This window comes from Lynx rufus, unplaced genomic scaffold (genome assembly GCF_022079265.1).
Source record: "Lynx rufus isolate CCGP_SWC_20201006 ecotype Redwood Valley unplaced genomic scaffold, mLynRuf1.p SCAF_17, whole genome shotgun sequence".
In the NCBI taxonomy this organism is placed as follows: domain Eukaryota; kingdom Metazoa; phylum Chordata; class Mammalia; order Carnivora; family Felidae; genus Lynx; species Lynx rufus.
Genome location: NW_025814831.1, coordinates 25,509,629 through 25,527,954, shown reverse-complemented (window position 1 = coordinate 25,527,954; position 18,326 = coordinate 25,509,629). Strand labels below are relative to the sequence as shown.

The 18,326-nt window shown below is 41.6% G+C and overlaps 1 protein-coding gene across 4 annotated transcripts in view; it reads left to right on the top strand.

Moving 5' to 3' along the window:
- The window catches only part of NRXN3 (neurexin 3), a 1,502,570-nt gene that overhangs the window by 45,645 nt on the left and 1,438,599 nt on the right, over window positions 1-18,326 (top strand). For 2 of the 4 annotated variants that reach the window (XM_047079785.1, XM_047079784.1), the window contains exons 3-4: window positions 6,975-7,004; window positions 9,948-9,959. In XM_047079785.1, the coding sequence (XP_046935741.1) occupies window positions 6,975-7,004; window positions 9,948-9,959 (42 nt within the window). The remainder of the gene's footprint in view (window positions 1-6,974; window positions 7,005-9,947; window positions 9,960-18,326) is intronic. The other 2 variants (XM_047079783.1, XM_047079782.1) reach the window with 1 other exon arrangement.

The window sequence follows — 18,326 nt, the reverse complement described above, 5'->3', positions numbered from 1 at the left end:
TGGTGGCCTTTTAAAAGGGCTCCTTATTCATGCTAGACCAGAGTCATAAATAAAGTTGAATTAATATCCAGGCACTATTTTCTGCTCTTGAATTCTCCAAGGCTTGTCTCTTCCTTTATCCACCAGCACTGAAGGAGGCAGTGTGGCTCGTGTCATAGCTACCATCACAGCCTGGAGAGTCCATCTGCTGGCTTAGAATCCTCACTTCACCACTCACTAATTAATGTGACTGTGGCTCTTAGGCCTTGGTTTCCTTACCTGTCAACTTGAAATTACAGCAATGCCTTTCCCATCGAGTTGTATTTAATAAGATGACACATAGCCATGTCTTGTCTGTAGTAACAAATATTAGCTATTGTCATAATTCTTTTTCCAGATTTAACCAGATTTCATCTCTTTTGAGTACTTAAAATGTCAACTTGTATATTTCTTCTTTCTTCTCTCTTTTCCAAATTCCTAGTCACCCCGTAGTCACTGTGGCTTATGGATTTTCCTCATTTGGCCCCACCCCCTACCACCTTCACTTCTTCACATCTTCTTAGTTCCTCTGGAAACATCAATGACTATTTCTATTACCTTCTGATTTTATGTAATTACCCTTTTAAAAAGTTCTTGTGGCTTCATAGGCGTTCAGTGTTAGCACTTGGCACTTGCAGCAATTAGTGACATTTAATGTCTCTACTTCAGCATGGAAAAAGAGATGATATATGTGGATTTTATACTGGGATAAGAGTTACCCTGGAAGTGAATGAAAGAAAAGTCTTGGCAGGAATCACTTGCTTTTTTTTTTCCTGAATCCTTTTTTTTTTTCCTCCCATGAGTGACTTCTTTCCTCCCTTGAAATACTTTCCCCAGTTACTCAGGCAGAATGAAGGAAGGTAGGATGGATTGAAAACCATCTGAGGTGGGTGGGATATTATAGGTTTGAGAGGGAAACATTATTAGCTTAAATGATGAAGGCCTTCAACTTCTGGCCTGGTTCCTGAACACTGCATCTTCCTTTTGCCTATTTCAGTAAATGGTTTCTATTCTCTGTATCAGTCATTCTCATGACAGGCTTCATGATGGCCATAGCTGCTTACAAATGACTTTGCTTTCATAGCCATTTCCATTCTCCCAAGCTGCCAAAGCTGCTATCTCCATGGGGATTTTCCCAAAGGATGTAACAGTATTTAGAGGGCCATACGTATATTTTGCATATAATTTACATATGATTTACAGTCTGTTCTACGGCAGTTTCAATTTTGTGTGCCTTACCTACTGGTGATCTTTTTCTCTTCTTGTTCTTGCATCTACCCTGAGAACTTGCGCCACAGATAGGTAGGCACAAGAGGGTAGGATATAGCACTAGAAAGAGTGAGGTGAAGGATAAACATATTAGATATCTTATTGGGATCCAGAATGGTCCCTGGATCCAGCTAGCATAGCACCCTGTCAGGTTGTCACATCTAGATAGGAGACACTTTTCAGTTGCTTTCAATTTTTTGTAATTGTTTTTTTTTTCCTTAAAGGCGCTATAGTTCCATAAGAATTCCGTGTTGGCAGTTCTCAATATCCTGCCTATCAAGGCTCATCCGAGCCCACCTCTGGTTTCCTACCCTCCACTAGGTGAACTTTTATGGAGCTGACTTTTGAGTCTTAGTTGAGGATCTATTCAAATCCAGAGCTCATGGTGAGATTGTTGAGGAAAGATGTGGTCCCTTTTGCTTCCCCGAACCCCTGTTCCAAGCCATGTCTTTCTTGAACATCATACCCAGAATAAATGCCAAACTCCAAACCCAGCCAGGTGCTAGCTAGTACCAGGGCTGGCTGTGTAGCCTGCAGGGCTATTGCTGACCCTCTGTTGCTGAGGTTGATGAGAAGACCAGTCTTCATTTTTCCCCCTTCCTCATCAACCGCACAGATAACACACACCCAGCATAGATTCCTTTTTTTCCCTTACTAATTATATCTTTCTCAGTTAAGATTTTTTGAGCATTATTTTCTGTATCTATATTTGAAAGCCATATCGTTCCCTTTTCTTTTTTGAATGTAAAATTTTATTTTAATGTTGAATATGATGGAAAAAATAAAAGAACCTCCAAGCTATCTTCATACTTCCCTCCCATCTTTCCCAGGTTAAGTCTCAGTGCTTAGCCCCTTTTTCTTTGATGATTCATTGACTTACATGGGCACAGACCCTCTCTTCCATGAAGGAGAGGTGATATACCCTGATATTTGTCCTGACTTTCTTGCAGATATTAGACCTACATTTTAAAATGCACCCTAGACATTTTTTGCTTAAGTGATTCTTCTGTTTTCTCAACTCATCATGTTTAAAACAGAACTCATTATTGCCCTCACTGCCCATTCATCTCCCAACCCACCCCACCTTCCTATTTCTGACAATGTTCACTCAGCCTCCCATCCACTCCTCCCCTGAAAAACCTCATCAGTCACCCAACGCCTGTTGGATCCTCTTTTTCCTTTTCCTCCCCGTTGCCACGATTCTAATCTAGGCCCTCTGCCTGTGACTGATCTTTCTGCCTCTGTCTCTTTTCCCTCTCATCTATCCTGTCCGCACCATTGCCAAAGCAATCTTCCTCGACATCATTTTCCCTGGGTCATTCCCTTGCCCATGAACCCTCAGTGTGCCCCACCAGCTGTAAGATCCTTAGCCTTGAAAGTCAAGGCTTTCATACAATGGTTCCTGTTCTCATTCTTAAGATCACCTTTCATTTCTTCCTTATATGAACTGTTTATATGTGTTTGTTGTTATTTGAATAGCATGTATTACATGCCTACCATGTGCCTGGCACTGTCCTAGGTCCTTCTGGAAAGTTGAACAGGAAAGCCCATGCAAATTCACTCTGTGGTCCAGGGCTTTGGATTCCCTCTTATACCAATTGCCCTGTGGTGTTACCTGGAGTGTCCTGCATCTCTTTAAATCCTAAACCATCTTCCAAGGTTAATTTCAAATCCCTCTTTCCTCCAAAAACCTTTCCTATACACCCAGGGTCCCCCTCACAGTCCTGTGGTCTTTATTGTCTGAATTCATCATTTGACACTTAGTAATAACCAATTCATTCATTCCTCATTCAGTTACCAAACATGTACTGAGCACCATCTATGTGTCAGTTATTGTGCTAGGTGTTGCCTCACACATCAGTATGTTTTTAAAGCATAATAAAAATAACAACAATAACTCTTAGAAAGCTCTTACCATGTGCAGGCCCAGTTTTATGTATATTCACTTATTTAATCCTCAAAACAACCTGAGTTTGGCATTATTATTATCCAAATTTTGCAGATAGGAAAATCAAGGCACAGAGATGTTCAGCAAATTTACCAGGGGTCACAAGCTAGAAAGCAACAAAGCTAGGATTCACATCTGGCTCAGAAGTCCTTGATCTTAACCCCTTTACTTCACTGTCAGATACCAGTAATATATATCACATGCATGTTTATGTAAATATAAACACATAACATCTTCCCAGTTAGACTTTACATTCCTACAGGTTAGTGACCATCTACCACACTTGTTTGAATCTCCAGTATCTTATCCAGTCTTTGCATCTAGTAGGTACTTGCATCACTTGGTTGGTGGATTGTTAGTTCTTCCATTCATTTGACCAGCGGGGGTGGGGAGGAGCGGGGAGTGGAGTGGTGGGGAGGGGTAGCAGCTGAGATTTTTAACAGCAGGTGGGAGAGTCTGGGAATGAGAGGGGACAGAAACCATTACAGAATAGAACTGGACACTCTGGGATCTTGGTTTCCAGTTCTTGACCCTTCAAGCGTTGAGAATAGATTTGTATAAGAGAAGATACTGATATAAAAGCTCTTGAAAGTGGAATAAAATTTCCTTGTCCAAAAGCAAAATAAAACTTAAACCATATTATGGTTGTAGTTTCTCCCTTCCACCATCCTGTCTCTTGTCCATTTTGCTTCTTTGCCTGCAAAACCAATTTTAACATCAGGATCCCAGATTTGCATTCTTGGTCTAATATTTCTATTTAAGATTTTCATAAGTTGAAGAATATGAATATCTTATTCGAGTTGCAGTACTGCAACTACATATGTAGCTTAATAAAGCCTGCTAAGTACATATTTGAATTTAAAAAACACAGGAGGTGGGTTATTTGCCTTTTAAAAGGATTCTTTCTTTTACAAAAGGATCCACTGCAGGGTTTCATTAAATATCCAGTTCCTCTTAATGCATTTATCATACAACTTAATTTACCAAAATTTGATTTATATGCCATTCTAAAGGGGTAGCTCTCAAGTTCTAGTGAGCATGGGAATCACTTGGGCAACTTGTTTAAAATTCAGACTTTTCCCCAAACTCCTTCCCAAGATTCTAACTTATTAGGGTCCTGGGTCAGGAGCCCAGGATCTTCATTGTTAAGAAGCATCCCCAGGTGGTTGATGTAGGTGGTCCCTGAAATACACTTTGGGAAACACTGCTTTAAAGAAACACATGTAACACATAGATGAACCCCATCTCCAGGGCTTTGGATTCCCTCTTATACCAATTGTCCTGTTTACTCTTCATTCAGTACATTTTTTTTTTTTACAATATCTATTTGAGTCAAAAAAAGACAAGACTCTACCACGTCTTCTCTGAGCTGTTAAACATCTTTAATTGTAAGTGTGAAATGTTTGTCCTTTCATTTTTAAATTTAAAAAAATTCTAAACTTTCCCCACTAGCTGTATTTAGATGTAATTGATGTACAACGTTGTGTAAGTTTATGGCGTACAGGGTGTTGATTTCATATATTTAAATATTGCAAAATGATTAGCATCATAGCATTAGCTACCACCTCCATCTCTTCACATAATCACTATTTCTTTTTCGTGGAGAGTGTTTAAGCTGTACTTTCTTAACAACTTGCAAATATATAATACAGTATTAGTTTCATTTTTAACCCCTTCTTTTGCTCTTAGGTTTCTTCTTGGATCTTCTTCTTATTTCTTTTTTTTTAAATTTTTTATTGTTTATTTATTATATTTGAGAGAGAGAGAGACAGAGAGAGAGAGAGAGAGAGAGAGAGAGAGAGACAGAGTGCATGTGGGGGAGGGGCAGAGAGAGAGGGAGACACAGACTCTGAAGCAGACTCCAGGCTCTGAGCAGTCAGCACAGAGCCCAGCGTGGGACTTGAACTCACAAACCACGAGATCATGACCTGAGCTGAAGTCAGACACCTAACTGACTGAGCCACCCAGGTGTCCCTTCTTCTTCTCATTCTTTTTTTTTTATTTAAAAAAAAATTTTTTTTTAACGTTTATTCATTTTTGAGACAGAGACAGAGCATGAATGGGGGAAGGTCAGAGAGAGAGGGAGACACAGAATCTGAAACAGGCTCCAGGCTCTGAGCTGTCAGCACAGAGCCCGACGCGGGGCTCAAACTCACGGACCGTGAGATCATGACCTGAGCCGAAGTCGGACGCCCAACTGACTGAGCCACCCAGGCGTCCCATCTTCTCATTCTTAATTCTTACAACTCTCCTATGAATATTCACTTTTCCACATAACCCATCTGCCTGCCTCGGACCTCCCCTTTAGTGCTCTTGATCTGGATGGTGAAGGCGATGGCTTGGTCCAGAAATATCAGGCATTTTAGGAACAGTGACTTCCACTGAGGCTTCTCTTAGCCAAATATAGGGCCTTTTGTCTTCTCTCCTATTATCCTTTCCCAAAAAAGACAAAAAATTATTTTTTAAACAAATCATGACAGCAAGTTAGTTTGGCATGATTCCATTCCTCTGTGAGTATATTAATCCTAGGTCTGCCAGAAATGTGCGTTTAAAATGTGGTTATAGGTTAATGAAATTTGTTTAAAAACTAGATTCCACGACATTTATGACACATGTATGTATGTATTTAATATATCATTGATCTTTTAAAACTCAGATGGTTGACCCATATTTTGCCGCTGATTACATTTCTAAAGTTCTAGTAGTCTCCAAAAACATTTAGGGATTTCTATACTTTATGGAGATTTTTCTCCTTTGTTAATCCTGTATGTCCCTGAATTTCGCTTTGGGTAAAGGTTCTGTGTGGTGATATGGAGTTTGTCAAATATCTCCAGTAGTAATAAAAGCGATGGTAGGGCAAATAACTGGTGCAGTTGGTTACTGGTTGGAAAATCTTTTCTTCTAATAGATCTATCAGAGTTTATGCTTCTCATGAAGTAATGAGCTCTTAATAGCCTCGTTTGACTTCCTTAAGAACATAGCCAGAGGTTGTGTTATTTGTTAATTGGGATTTTGGTGCACCTTCTTTAACCCATTCAGTGCTGGTCTCGACCTCCCTGATCAAGGGCCAGAGACCTTCTAGGACAAGATGGGGGTGGGGAAGCGATGGAAGGCAAGGCTGTGGTCGTCACTGTCCAAGACGAAGGTGAGAGGGGAAACAGTTTCAGGTTGTCTGAGCAACTCTTGGAAGCAGGAACTCATTCCATTTTTGTAGAAAAGAATACGTATCCAGAAAATAAAATTGGGTGGTAACCTCTGGATGGTGGGATTACAACGGATTTTTTTTTTCTTTTCTGAATTTTCCAAAACTGCTACAGTGACCATGTATTAGTGTAAAAAGCCATTTAAAAGAAAGAAGGAAACATGCTTGGCCTCACATCTTGAGTCTCCTTCCTAAGGGACCTAATCTTTACTCGATTTATTTCAAATCCTGAGCATTGCATAGAACAGTGGAGAGTGGAAGGTTCTCAAGGTGAGGCCCAGAGCAGTTGAGTAAACCAAAGAGTGTCCTTGACCCGGAGGGTTGACCTGGAGGGCCGCTGTTCTGTCAGCAGCAGGGAGGTGGCTTCTCAGTGTTGGTTGCATGTGTGTGAGTGTGGATGTCCTGCCACTCACTCCTCCTCTTACTTGAGAACTAATTGATGATTGCATTGCATTGGGGATTTTTAACTTTGTCTTCTTTCTTTTTTCCTTCCCCTTCCCCCTCCTCACCCCTTTCCCCCTCTTTTCCTTCCTCAAGGCCTCTCCCACCTCATGATGAGTGAACAAGGTAGGTGCTTTGTGCTTGTGGCACTGCAGCTGCCTGAATTGCTTGCCTTTGTGCCTCTGGCTGGTTGCTCAGAGCCTCATTGTTGCTGGCAGGCCATTCGCTGCCTGTCCCTCCTGCTGTGGGCTAGGCTGGCAGTGTGGCCACCCTGTGGTGGTGGGGGGGTACCTTTCCCGATGCATCTTGGTTTCCTGTCCCCATCATCCCCTTGGCTTGTCCATTCTGCACCACCATTTGTCATTCTGGGCGCTGGCCCTGCCAGGCTGCCTCCAAGAGAGAAGCATGAAACAAGGCATGACGGCGTCGATAATGGGGGTGAATGAAGCTAATTTCAGAGCAGCAGAGCGGTTAACTTCCTCCTGCTCCTCCCCAGGCCCCATGCTGGGGCCCTGTGGTTGGGGGAGAGGAGCTGGGCTTCTCCCTGAATTTCACTCTGAGTAAAGGTTTGCTTTTTGTCTTCCCCTCCATCCTACTGCCCATTGTAATGACTTTCAGCCCCACATGGTCAAAGGAAGCCCTTGGGGGGTTGACTGTTTTCACTTTTATATAAAAGCAAAAACCACCGAAAGAACATGCTAATGTCTTCATGGCAGGATTCTAACTCATTATACACCCTGAAGAAAACTGCATATAAAGATCTGTAAATTCAGCATCTGCAACCTAAAATATTCAAATATGCAGGGAATGAGCTGTGCAGGAAATTCAGCTCAGCTAAGCACAGGGTGGGCTGTGAATGAAGCCTTTTTCTCCTAAATAAAAATTTTCCACATCATCAGCCTAAATCAGGATTTGAGAACTGAGCCTACTTAAAATTGTCTTTTCCTTCACTGTTCAATTGCTACTATTGTGTTTCTTCTGAGCCTTGGGATGATTGCAAGATTGGTCTACCTGCCTTGCCCTGACACCCAAAGAGTATACTTTAATTTCTCTTGTCTGTTTCTTTTGAAAATAAACACAGGACTCAGTGTCTCTTTTGGAGGGCCTAAGAAAAGGGGAAGATGGGATCCTTCTGTGTTTCCTGGTTTTTCTTGATCTTTTGAGGAGGATGGGGCACTCCTGAAGGGCCAGTCTCCCTTCCCTGTTCCCTTACACTAGACCCATCAGATAGTGTTGCCATAAAGGGGAATATGCTTAGATACAAGAAACCGCTCAGGGCTGAGAGAAGTTGCTTATGATGTCCAGGGAGCTGATGTGGGCAGTTTTGGGCATCCTGACTTGATCAGACAGCGTAAAGAGGAAGCACACTGTCCCAGTAGAAGTGTATCCTCCAGACCTGAGCCAAGATCTATGATGTGCACTCCAGACTTTCAGTGAAGATACTGTCTGATACAGAGTGAGTGTCAAAGAACAGAGCTGGAGGCAGGAGGTCAGGTGAGTTTGCCAGTGTTAGATGGAACTCTGGAAGAGACTGGGATGAAGCCTCGCTATTCTTGTCTGAGAGTGAGGGAAGTTATCTGCCAACAGCAGGTAACCCTGAAGTGGGTATGAGCAGAAGGTGTGATTGATGTCAACCTGGTGTTTGGGAGCTTGAGCAAGTTAAGCACATCTCTGTGAAGCAGGACGACCCAGGCTCTATGAATTGCTGGATCTGGTGGCTTAACTTTGATAGCAAGTTCCACCAGAAAAAGCAGACCCTTGGAGTCCTGATGACAAGACCCCCTTTCTTTCTTGCCTTGTGCTCCCCTTTGCGCTTTAGGGGTCCTCCTAGCTTCCAGCAGTGGCTTGGGGGTGTGATGGCATCATGTGGCTGCTGTGACTGGATAGAGACTAGGCAGATAGGCTAGGCTAGTGGGACTTCTTTAATCTTGATTTGGCTTATTTTAGACTCTTTGGAGGTGCAGCTCAGGTGTTTTGGAGGGCTCAATCCCAACATTGTTATGAACAGCATGTGGAGAATCTGACCTGTACAACTCCTCCACTTTCTCACCCCCTCCTCAGCTTCTCGTGGGTCCCTGGCATCAATGTGTACCTGAGTAGAGAATTCACACACACTCATGTACACATGCTCTGGACGTAAGTCAAGTACTTTCTAGAAATAGAGTCTTTAGGCAATGAAAGAATGACAGACACAGATACTGGGAGTTCCTCTTTAGTGAGTTTTTCAAGAAAGGATGCAGAATTCTTCTGGGTGGTCAGTGCCTCTAAATTTTTAAGTTGCAGTTTGCAGTTTAATATGTTTTTAAGAAGGTCCTTTGATTGCATTCCCCTCCTTTCCTGTTTTCCTCACTTTCTACTCCCTTCTCTGTTCTTGCCCTGTGATGATTGTCTAAATAACCAACTCTGCTTCCCATCTATACTGCTTTCCTTCCCCTATTCCTTCAACATGAAAGAGATATTTCTGTCTGGTTCCCACGGATTCTCCAGAATTTGTATCTGATGCCTGAAAGTATGTCTGGAAATATTTAGGTGTGTTGTGTGTGTACCACCTGTACATGTATGTGACACTCTTGGTCCTCAAGACTCATGTTAACATTGGGAAAATACCAGCGGACGTGGCTTCTCTGAGACTTTCCCTAAGCAGTTTTACATACATACCAGTTACATTGGTTAAGTGTGTGCAGTTTCACATACATGTGGCCACGCGGTGCTTTTGCATGCAGACTTGGTCACGTTCCTAAGGATGGGCCTGGGAAGAAACGAGTGGGAAAAGCTTAAACATGAAGCTGGTGAAGGCAGCCTTGCTGGTCACACTGTTTTGGCTTGTTTAGGCTTCATGTTTGTGCCTTTGTTTGTGCTGCTTTCTCAAGATATTGTAGTGCTGTTGCCTTTACTGTTGTGGCTTTTTGTTATGTATGTTACATTTCTTTGTGTGTCTTCAGTGTGCTGATGTTTTCCTCTCCCTGCTCTCTCCCTCTCCCTCTCTCTCTCTCTCTCTCTCTCTTACCGTCTCCATGGTGGACACCTTGCTTCCTCTACTTCATTGGACCTTCCACTTCATTTCTGTAGGTAGAAGTAAAGGTAGAGATCATTTTATTTTTCTCATTATAACTATCAATCTGCCTTCTGAAATATTCATGTATCCAAGGGGAATTGTTGATTCTGATGAATACAATCCAGATTATAACTGAGTGCTTTTAACAACAACTTAAATAAATAAATAAACAAATTAAAAAAAAAAGCCAATGCTATCATTTCCCTTCAGTGCACTTCGTGTTCAGTGGTTGGGGATCATTCCGAGTTGGCCTGCCTCTCTCGGAATCCAGGATGGGTCTTATCCATTATGGCATACTATTTCTAGCAGGAATGGGAGACTCTGAAAGTAGTTATGCCGAACTATTTTACTTAAATGTGGGATAGTCTAAGATCCCCTCCCAGTAAACGTGTTGAAGGAACAGGAGAGATGTGAAAGGGCCTACTGTTGTTTCTTTTACTCGGGGACAACTGCATTCAGGGACAGCATTTGTGAGGGAAGGATGATAGACAAGAAAGGGGAGAAGAATGGTGAATTGCTTGACATTTAATGTGAAATTTTGGAGATATTTATGTATTGCTGTTTTCTCTTCTGTGTTTCCTGCATTTGGGGGAGTGGAAATGTTCTGACTGGGGGCAGTGGGCTAAGAAGGGTGGGACCGGGGCTGTGGAAGAACACAGGAATGGCAGTGCCTTCCATCGGAAGGAGAACACGGAGAGAGGTAACACTGGATTTTCGCTTCCGAAGTCAACCTTTTGCCAGGTAGGCAGGGAAAAGGAGAGGTGTTGAGCGGGTGGGCTTGCTCCGGTGCTCTGACATGGCTTTCAGCTTTACACCTTTGGAGAGCACAGCTCACTCTGTGCCAATGAAAGCTATCAGAGACGCGTGCCCAAGAACCTGGCTCACCAGCTCAAACTGGAATAGCTGTGCAGGAGTGAAGGGAGGGGTTAATTGATAAATTATAAATGCGTATCTGCATCTGCATCTGGTTCTCCCCTCTTCTCTCCTAATTCTCTGGCCCCATCTCTGTGGATCTGTAGGCTGCTGCTTGCTGCAAAGGCCAACAAATAACAGGAATAGGAAGTGTGAATTCTGGCATGAGGATGTTGGAGAAAGAAGGGACTGATGGGTTATTGAACATGCTGATTTGATACTAGTCTGTGAATGGGCCATCTCTCATTTGAGTCCCATGCTTTACTGGATTTTTGAAGTTATGGATGGTTACCTTGGAAGCAGTTTGGTCCTCTCCATTTTGGAGGTGGTCAATTGCCTATTTTTTTTTTTTTACATGAATCACAGGCGGGCTCATTCTCTGAAACTTGTCATGGGAAACCCTTACCCTGTTGTGAGCTTTGAGCCTTTTGAAAAGAGGTGGGGATGAGGGAAGGGGAGGAGGAAGGATGAGTGGAAGCATACACTTGGCTGCCTCTTCCACTTCTCTGCTTTATTCAACCAGAGGTCCCAGCAATCTCCTCATAGGCAAAGCCACCAATCCTTGCCCAGAACTCAACCCTTCTGAAGCACGTGGTGCTGTGTCCCCTGCCTCTTCTCCCACTGGCTTCTACGAGATCACATGAGAATCACTCTTCCTGTCTTCCTCCTTTCCCACCCCTCCAACACTCTCCTTTTCTTTCCCTAATCCCCTAAACCATCCTGCAAGATAGACCTTTTTACCTTTTGCACATGGGTGTCTTATTTTCTTTCTCTGGCCACTGCTGCTACCACTGAACATGTCCTATGTATCAGCCATTGTGCCATATACTTTATATGCCTTATCACAATCCTCATACCTGTTTAATGGTGTAGGTGATGGTATTGCCATTGCTTTATGGATGAGTAGAACAAGGCTCAGAGAGCCAAATTACTTAAGTCGGAGGGCTACTAAGTGGAAATGAAACCCAGAATCTGGGTCTCTAACCTCTACTCGTACTGCCTCTCTTAGATCCAAGGATGACTTCCGTGTATGTACCTCCCAACTATTTCCCTGGCACCAACTTGTCTCAAGTTCCAGCCTGTCACTTTGCATTCTGTGGCACACATATCCATATCGCTGTCCCACTACTATAACCTCAGTATGTCTAAAGTCAGTCTTCGTAACATCTGGCCAGAATCCAGGTTCTCTTTCTGACATCCCTATTTTTGTTAATGGTGTCCCTATCCGCCTCATCACCCAGACTTGAAAACCAGGAATTGCTTTCTATCCCTCCTGAACTTTTCTGTTCCCAGGTGATCCGTTGAGAGAGCTTGTTGGGATTCTTCTCTGGAATGTCTCTTGCATCTCTACTGCCAACACCCTAGTTCACTTCCCACTTAGCCCTTATTAGATTATTGTCTTAGCCTAATCAGTCCTCCCACCTCTATTCTCTTCCAGTTTGTCAGTAACTGAGAGGTGCTTAAACCCTGCTGTCCACCAAATGGAGTGCAGGATTAGCTATCTCATTGTCAAAGCCATCCATCCCTAATATGACCTTGTTTACATTTAACCTTCTCTCCTGTTAATCTTAGATGCAAAATTGCTGCCAAATAGGATACCAGATAACCTTACTGGACCTTTCCTTGTCTCCTAGCATTACTTATTCTGTGTCTCTCCCCTGTAATAGCTCATTCCCCCTTTTTTTCCTGCCCATCGAAATCACACATAGATTTCATTTCCTAGTTGATGTTATCCTTGAGTGCTCCAATCAGAGATGAGTTCACTCTTCATGTATCTCTCTAATATTTTATATTAGAGTTATTTGAGAATTGGGGCACTCTGCTCTGCAAGATGGCAAGTATGTATAAGACAAACATATTCATTTGTTAATGTCCAGATGTGTCTAGTATGGTAGGTTACATGTAGAAGGGACTCAGAATCTCTAATCCTTCTTATCCTGCTGTCAGTCATTTTCCTAAAAGTGAAAATAAAGAAAAATTAAAATTAAATCAGATCATGCAGCTCATCTGTTGAAAAGCTTTTGAAGGATTCTCATTGTATAATTGTCAACATGCCTTCCAGTCTTATTTTCTACAATATTTTCCACTCCATACTATCACTCCTGCCAGCTATCTTTCTCCTGAAGTCAACAACTCACTCTGCCTGAATCCACAGTATGATTTCCTGCCTTTGGTCTTTGGCCTGAGCTCTGCCCTCTTTCTCGAATGTCCTTGGAACATCCTTCTCCTTTTTATCATCCTTTAAAGCCAAGCCTCCTAGGTGTGCCAGATTTTGTGCTTCTGTTATAGAGTACCTGTGCCAAACTGCCTTGAATAAGTTTATTCATGTGTTTCAGGCATCTTCTTCATAAAGGACAGAGGCTGTATCTTGGCCATTTCTGTCACCCACACTGCACTTAGCTCAATATTTGGTCCTGAGTTGTACAACAACCTGTGCCCCTTAATCACTACCCTCATTTCCCCAACCCACTGAGCAAAGAAGCCCCAGTGGGTCATGGAATGAGGCCAAATGTTCTGGTTCCAGTTCTTTCCTCACCGAGGCCTTCTCTTGGCCCTGTGTGTGCAAGTGACAGAGGGAGATGGTCACGGATTGTATCAGAATAAAAGCGGGAAAAGCCTTTGGGTTTATTCTTAGGAGCTGGTCAGAGAAAAGAAAGCCTTACATCTTGTCATTCTTTAAAGCTGAACAGCAAAGCAGTGAACCCATAATGGAAAGAATTATGAAGTTAAATATACAAAACTGAGCAGGGTGTTTAGGCTATAATGATAATCACCACATTCAGGAGGCCTTTGGCTGCACTGAGCCGAAAGCAAAGTGACTACCTGGAGGTGGCCGACCAAAGGAGTTACTCAGCAATGTGCCTTGGTCAGCTTTTTTGACCTGATTTTGGCAGTCTTTGTTTAAGTGTTTAGAGTGTGTCTTAGCCTCTATCCCCCTTTTCTTATTGATTTGGGGGTTGCCCATTCTGGTTAGGTTACCAAATACTTTTCCTTGAAACTGAACTTAGAGTAGGTGTTGCAGACTCAAATGTCAACAGAGGCCTGATAGGTATCATCAAGGAGTAGATCTCATGTAAGAAAAATTCTAGGGTAAGATCGACAATGGGGAGTATTGGGGACCGTGGCAAACTGGAGAGCACAAATCCTGTCTAGGGCAGCAGACTCTGCTCCAGCTGCTTGCTGCAATGAATAATGTGTGCCCAGGGGCACCTGGGTGGCTCAGTTCGTTAAGCAACCAACACTTGATTTCAGCTCAGGTCATGATCTCACAGTTCATGAATTCGAGCCCCACATCAGGCTGTCTGCTGTCAATGCAAAACCCACTTCAGATCATCTGTCCCCCTGTCTCTTTGCCCCTCCCACCACCCCCGTCAAAAATAAATAAACATTAAAAAAAAAAAAGAATGCACGTCCAATGCCACCAGTTCCTCAAGAAAAGCCAAAAGTGGATTTTTAAAAAAATATCAGCTCATGGCATCTCTTGCTGTATGTATGTATGAACACACACACACACACACACACACACACACACACACACACACACACACACTGATTTGGCCCACAAGCCACAAGTTTTTGACCTTTGGCTTGAGGAGGAAGGAGTAAGATATTCTTCTAAGATTTCTTGCTGAATGTCAATAGTGGGAAGTAGTCATGTTTGATTAAATTTCTCTTTGCCTGTGGCATTGGTCAGGGTACAGTAATCTCTCTTTCATACCCTAGGCACTCCTGCCAGGGGGCCTGATCTACATGTTGGGTGAAGTTGGTTTTGTAGAGTAGGCTAGGCAAGCTTAGGTAGTGTATACAAATGCTAAGAATGGCCAGGAAGAGAGATAACCGACACCTGCAGTGATTGCCAAGAACTGGCATGATTTTTAAATAATTAGTGGCTGTTGGGATGAGCACTGGGTGTTGTATGGAAACTAATTTGACAATAAAGTTCATATTAAAAAAATAAATAATAAGTGGCATTTAATTTCTTTTTACCTTTTGCTTTACAGAACTCTTTATTACTGGACTAGATAGTGTTGACCCTAAGATCTACTTTAGTCCATCACAACTTAGAGACCTCTTCCGATTTATTACACGTATTTTTCCCCATGTAGATTTCATCATTGGCCTTCAAATGCTGAACTAATCAGTATTGGCCAAACTGGAAAGGGATAATCAAACTATATGAACTTGAACAGGATTTCATGTAGATTGTATTTTGCTCGTAATAACATTAAGAAAGCTGATTTGAGGAGTTGAGCCCTCTCTTGTCCCTGCTAGGACCAGAGAGCCCTGCAAATAAGTTACTGTTTTGATAGCCAACTGTTTATGCAAATTAATAAATGCAATGCCAGCTACTAATTATGAAAATAAACTCATCTGTGCTCTATAAATATCTAATTATAATAAAATAGGGACAATATTACATTTCCATCTCTTGCCTCATCTGTTTCTCAACCACTACTGATTTGTCCTCTTGACAACGAACAAAATCACTTTGTTTTTTAAAGAAGTCTGTTTTCCATGCTTTTCCCCCCTCCTAATGTTTTGAAAGTCTGCGGGGGAAAATAGATTTATTTTAAATGTAAAAGTAAAATTGCCTGATTTTAACAACTCTGTGTTTTTGACATTGACATCTTTGAAATGCTGCTTTAAAAATATGAAATGTTTTTTTTAATTTCCCTGTTTAGAAATTTTCATTGGACAGTGAGGCCTTTTTTCTTAGAACAGTTGTTTCTTGGAGCATTTTTAAAAATGTTAATGTGAACAGATTTATTAGTAAAATGCGTGATGGATCAATGGGATATTTCAATTAAATTCCATTTGAGCACACAAGGGAAAATATCTCTGAGATTTCTAAGCAACATGCTTATTTCCTCCTCAATTATCAATTTGGGTTAATCGATTACACACAGATTTTTTATCTGTGTATACATATCATAAAACACTTTCTCCTCGAAGGTGAATACTGCTCTGCTTGTGTAGACTTTTGTCAAACCAAACTGGTTAATCTTAGGGGATGTATAATTTTCAGCTGTAGATCTCTGTGGATACTCATATAAACTTAGCTTTGACAGCACCTACAGGTAAAGGATCTCTCAAATTAAATTGTAATATCTTTATGACACATCTCATCTATAGAGAGAATTTAAAAGAGTAGTGTGATGGAAAAATATTGAATAAGAGAACAAGCAAGTGCATTGCCTTATATGCTTAGGCTTGTATATGTCATGGTCTGTTTCTCAGGTGTGCAGGGCAGTATAATGTATCTGGGTCTAGATAGAATTTCTCCAAATACATATTCATAGGTTTATAATGGTTAAATGTGTTCTCACATGTGGCTTCCGTTTGAGGTGTACTTACAATTATACATTCTAGGGTGCTGTGCATCTGAATTTAGCATATTGTCTGCTGTAACATTAGAAAAGCGATGTTTATTCAACATTCCACAAAAACTGACAGAGAGCCAACGATGTGCTGGGCCAGGTGCCAGGTGTTGAGTACACAGGGCTGACCGCACTGATATGGGCCCAGCCTCTGATACCTCAGTGACAGTCCATAGGAGTTTGAAAAGGACTTTCTGATGTAACAACCACCTCTCCTCCTAACATTCTAAATAAATTCTGTTTTCAACTTATTAATATACCTAGAGTTTTAAAATTAGTTTTATTTATTTTACAGGGAAACTTTCAGGTAATAATTTAGTTCAAATCACCCACCCTTTAAATTTTCAGATGCAGAAAAGAGAATTTGCTTTTGTGTGAACAAGCAGAGTTTTCATTTACTCATTCATTCTTTTATTGAGAGATAGCACACACAGTGCAGAGTATATAAAATCCACACAGCTTAAGTGTACAGCTTAAATATTTTTTAACCCATATTCATCCATGTTGTTACCGTTCAGATCAAGATACTGAACCCATCACCTGCATAACATTCTGTCGTGCTTTCTGTCACTTATTTTTAATAAACGCATGCATTCTCTGCTGCCTCCAAAGCTGTGCATATCCACGTAGTAATCAGCAGGCAGGCTCCGGAGTGCTTTCATTTTCATTAAGAACAACTAACCTTGTGAGAAAAGGAGGCATTGTGGTTTTTTGCTGTATCTAAACAGTCACAAACATTGCCCTCTGATGAGGTGTAGCTTTGCCCCCTGTCTTTGAAGCCGCTCGGATTTCCTTCGGCACAAAGAGAACATCTAATTGATATCATTGGGCTTTTCTTCTTTTTTTTTTCCTAAGGCATTAGTGGCTAGTAGAACAGCAGAGGTAGAAAAGACCATATGCTTTGTAAAAAGCCAGACTAATAACACTTTTTGATGGACGTCTGATTTTTTAAAGTGCCGCATCTTTCATTAAAATTTACATGTAAAATAAGGGCAAGCGTGGTGACATGAAAGCTAATGCAGCTTGCACATCTTGACATAATAACAATCACAAGAAACTGGAGATCCCAGATGGCAGCTTGGCCTTTGCCATCCTTTTAATAAGCTACTAACTGCTAATTATTTCACTCTTTTGGGCAAGTTAATTTACTGTTGACTCTTAAAGAGATATTGCTCTTTTTCCCTCCACGCCACAAAAATCAGAGCCCTTTCACCTGGGCTGTAACAAGAGCTTCCCTGCAGGTTGAAAGCTTGTCAGCTGATTGTAACAATGATGGCAAGTACTCGGGTGGAAAATGTTGCTTAATACATAATATTTCCTTGTATTCTTTGGATGCAGAAATTTTTTTAAAAATCTGCTTGGCTAAGGATCCACTGTGTGTGTCTAAGAGCAATAATAGATCAAGGAGCCCCGTAAAAGGAGAGGATCTGAAATTTGGAGCCTGCTTAAGAGTGAGAGAACAGCTGCCTTTTAAATGGTTGCTAATTCTGACAATTAATGTTGTTTTGTGAGTGTGATTTTCTGTGATCGAAGTTAGGAGGGATGATGGTGTGTAATAGCTCACTTCCTAAGCTTTATGGTGATGTAGCATAGTGATGAAAGAGAATGGGGTCCCACATGTTCTGGAGCCCTTTTAAATGAAAAGCCTGCCAAACATGCTTTTTTTTCTGTGCTTCAACTTTCTTAGGATGATTTCATATTTTAGCACAGATGCAGATTATTAACTAAGGGTGCAAGTGGGCTTGGATGCATCAGGAGTGTTTGGAAAAGAACCTTGTTGGCAACGGAGCTGTCTGACAATCAAAATATTTACTTAAAGATAAGCTAATGACGGTGCCTTGCAAATGCCTGCAGATCCATTATTGAAATGAGAGTCAGTTCTTTGGCTTGATACTTTCCGAAACTAAATCTCAAACCTCAGATACTATTGCGTGTGTATGTGTTTGTTTTAGAATTCTCTCAAAACAAAATAACATGGGTGCTAAACAACAAACAAAGGTAGGGAAAGCTCTCAACCCATTTTCTTGAAATATTTAAACCGAGCTTAGTGTGTTACTATGATCAGTTGTTCCCTGTTGGTAAATGGTTTAAAATATGCATTGA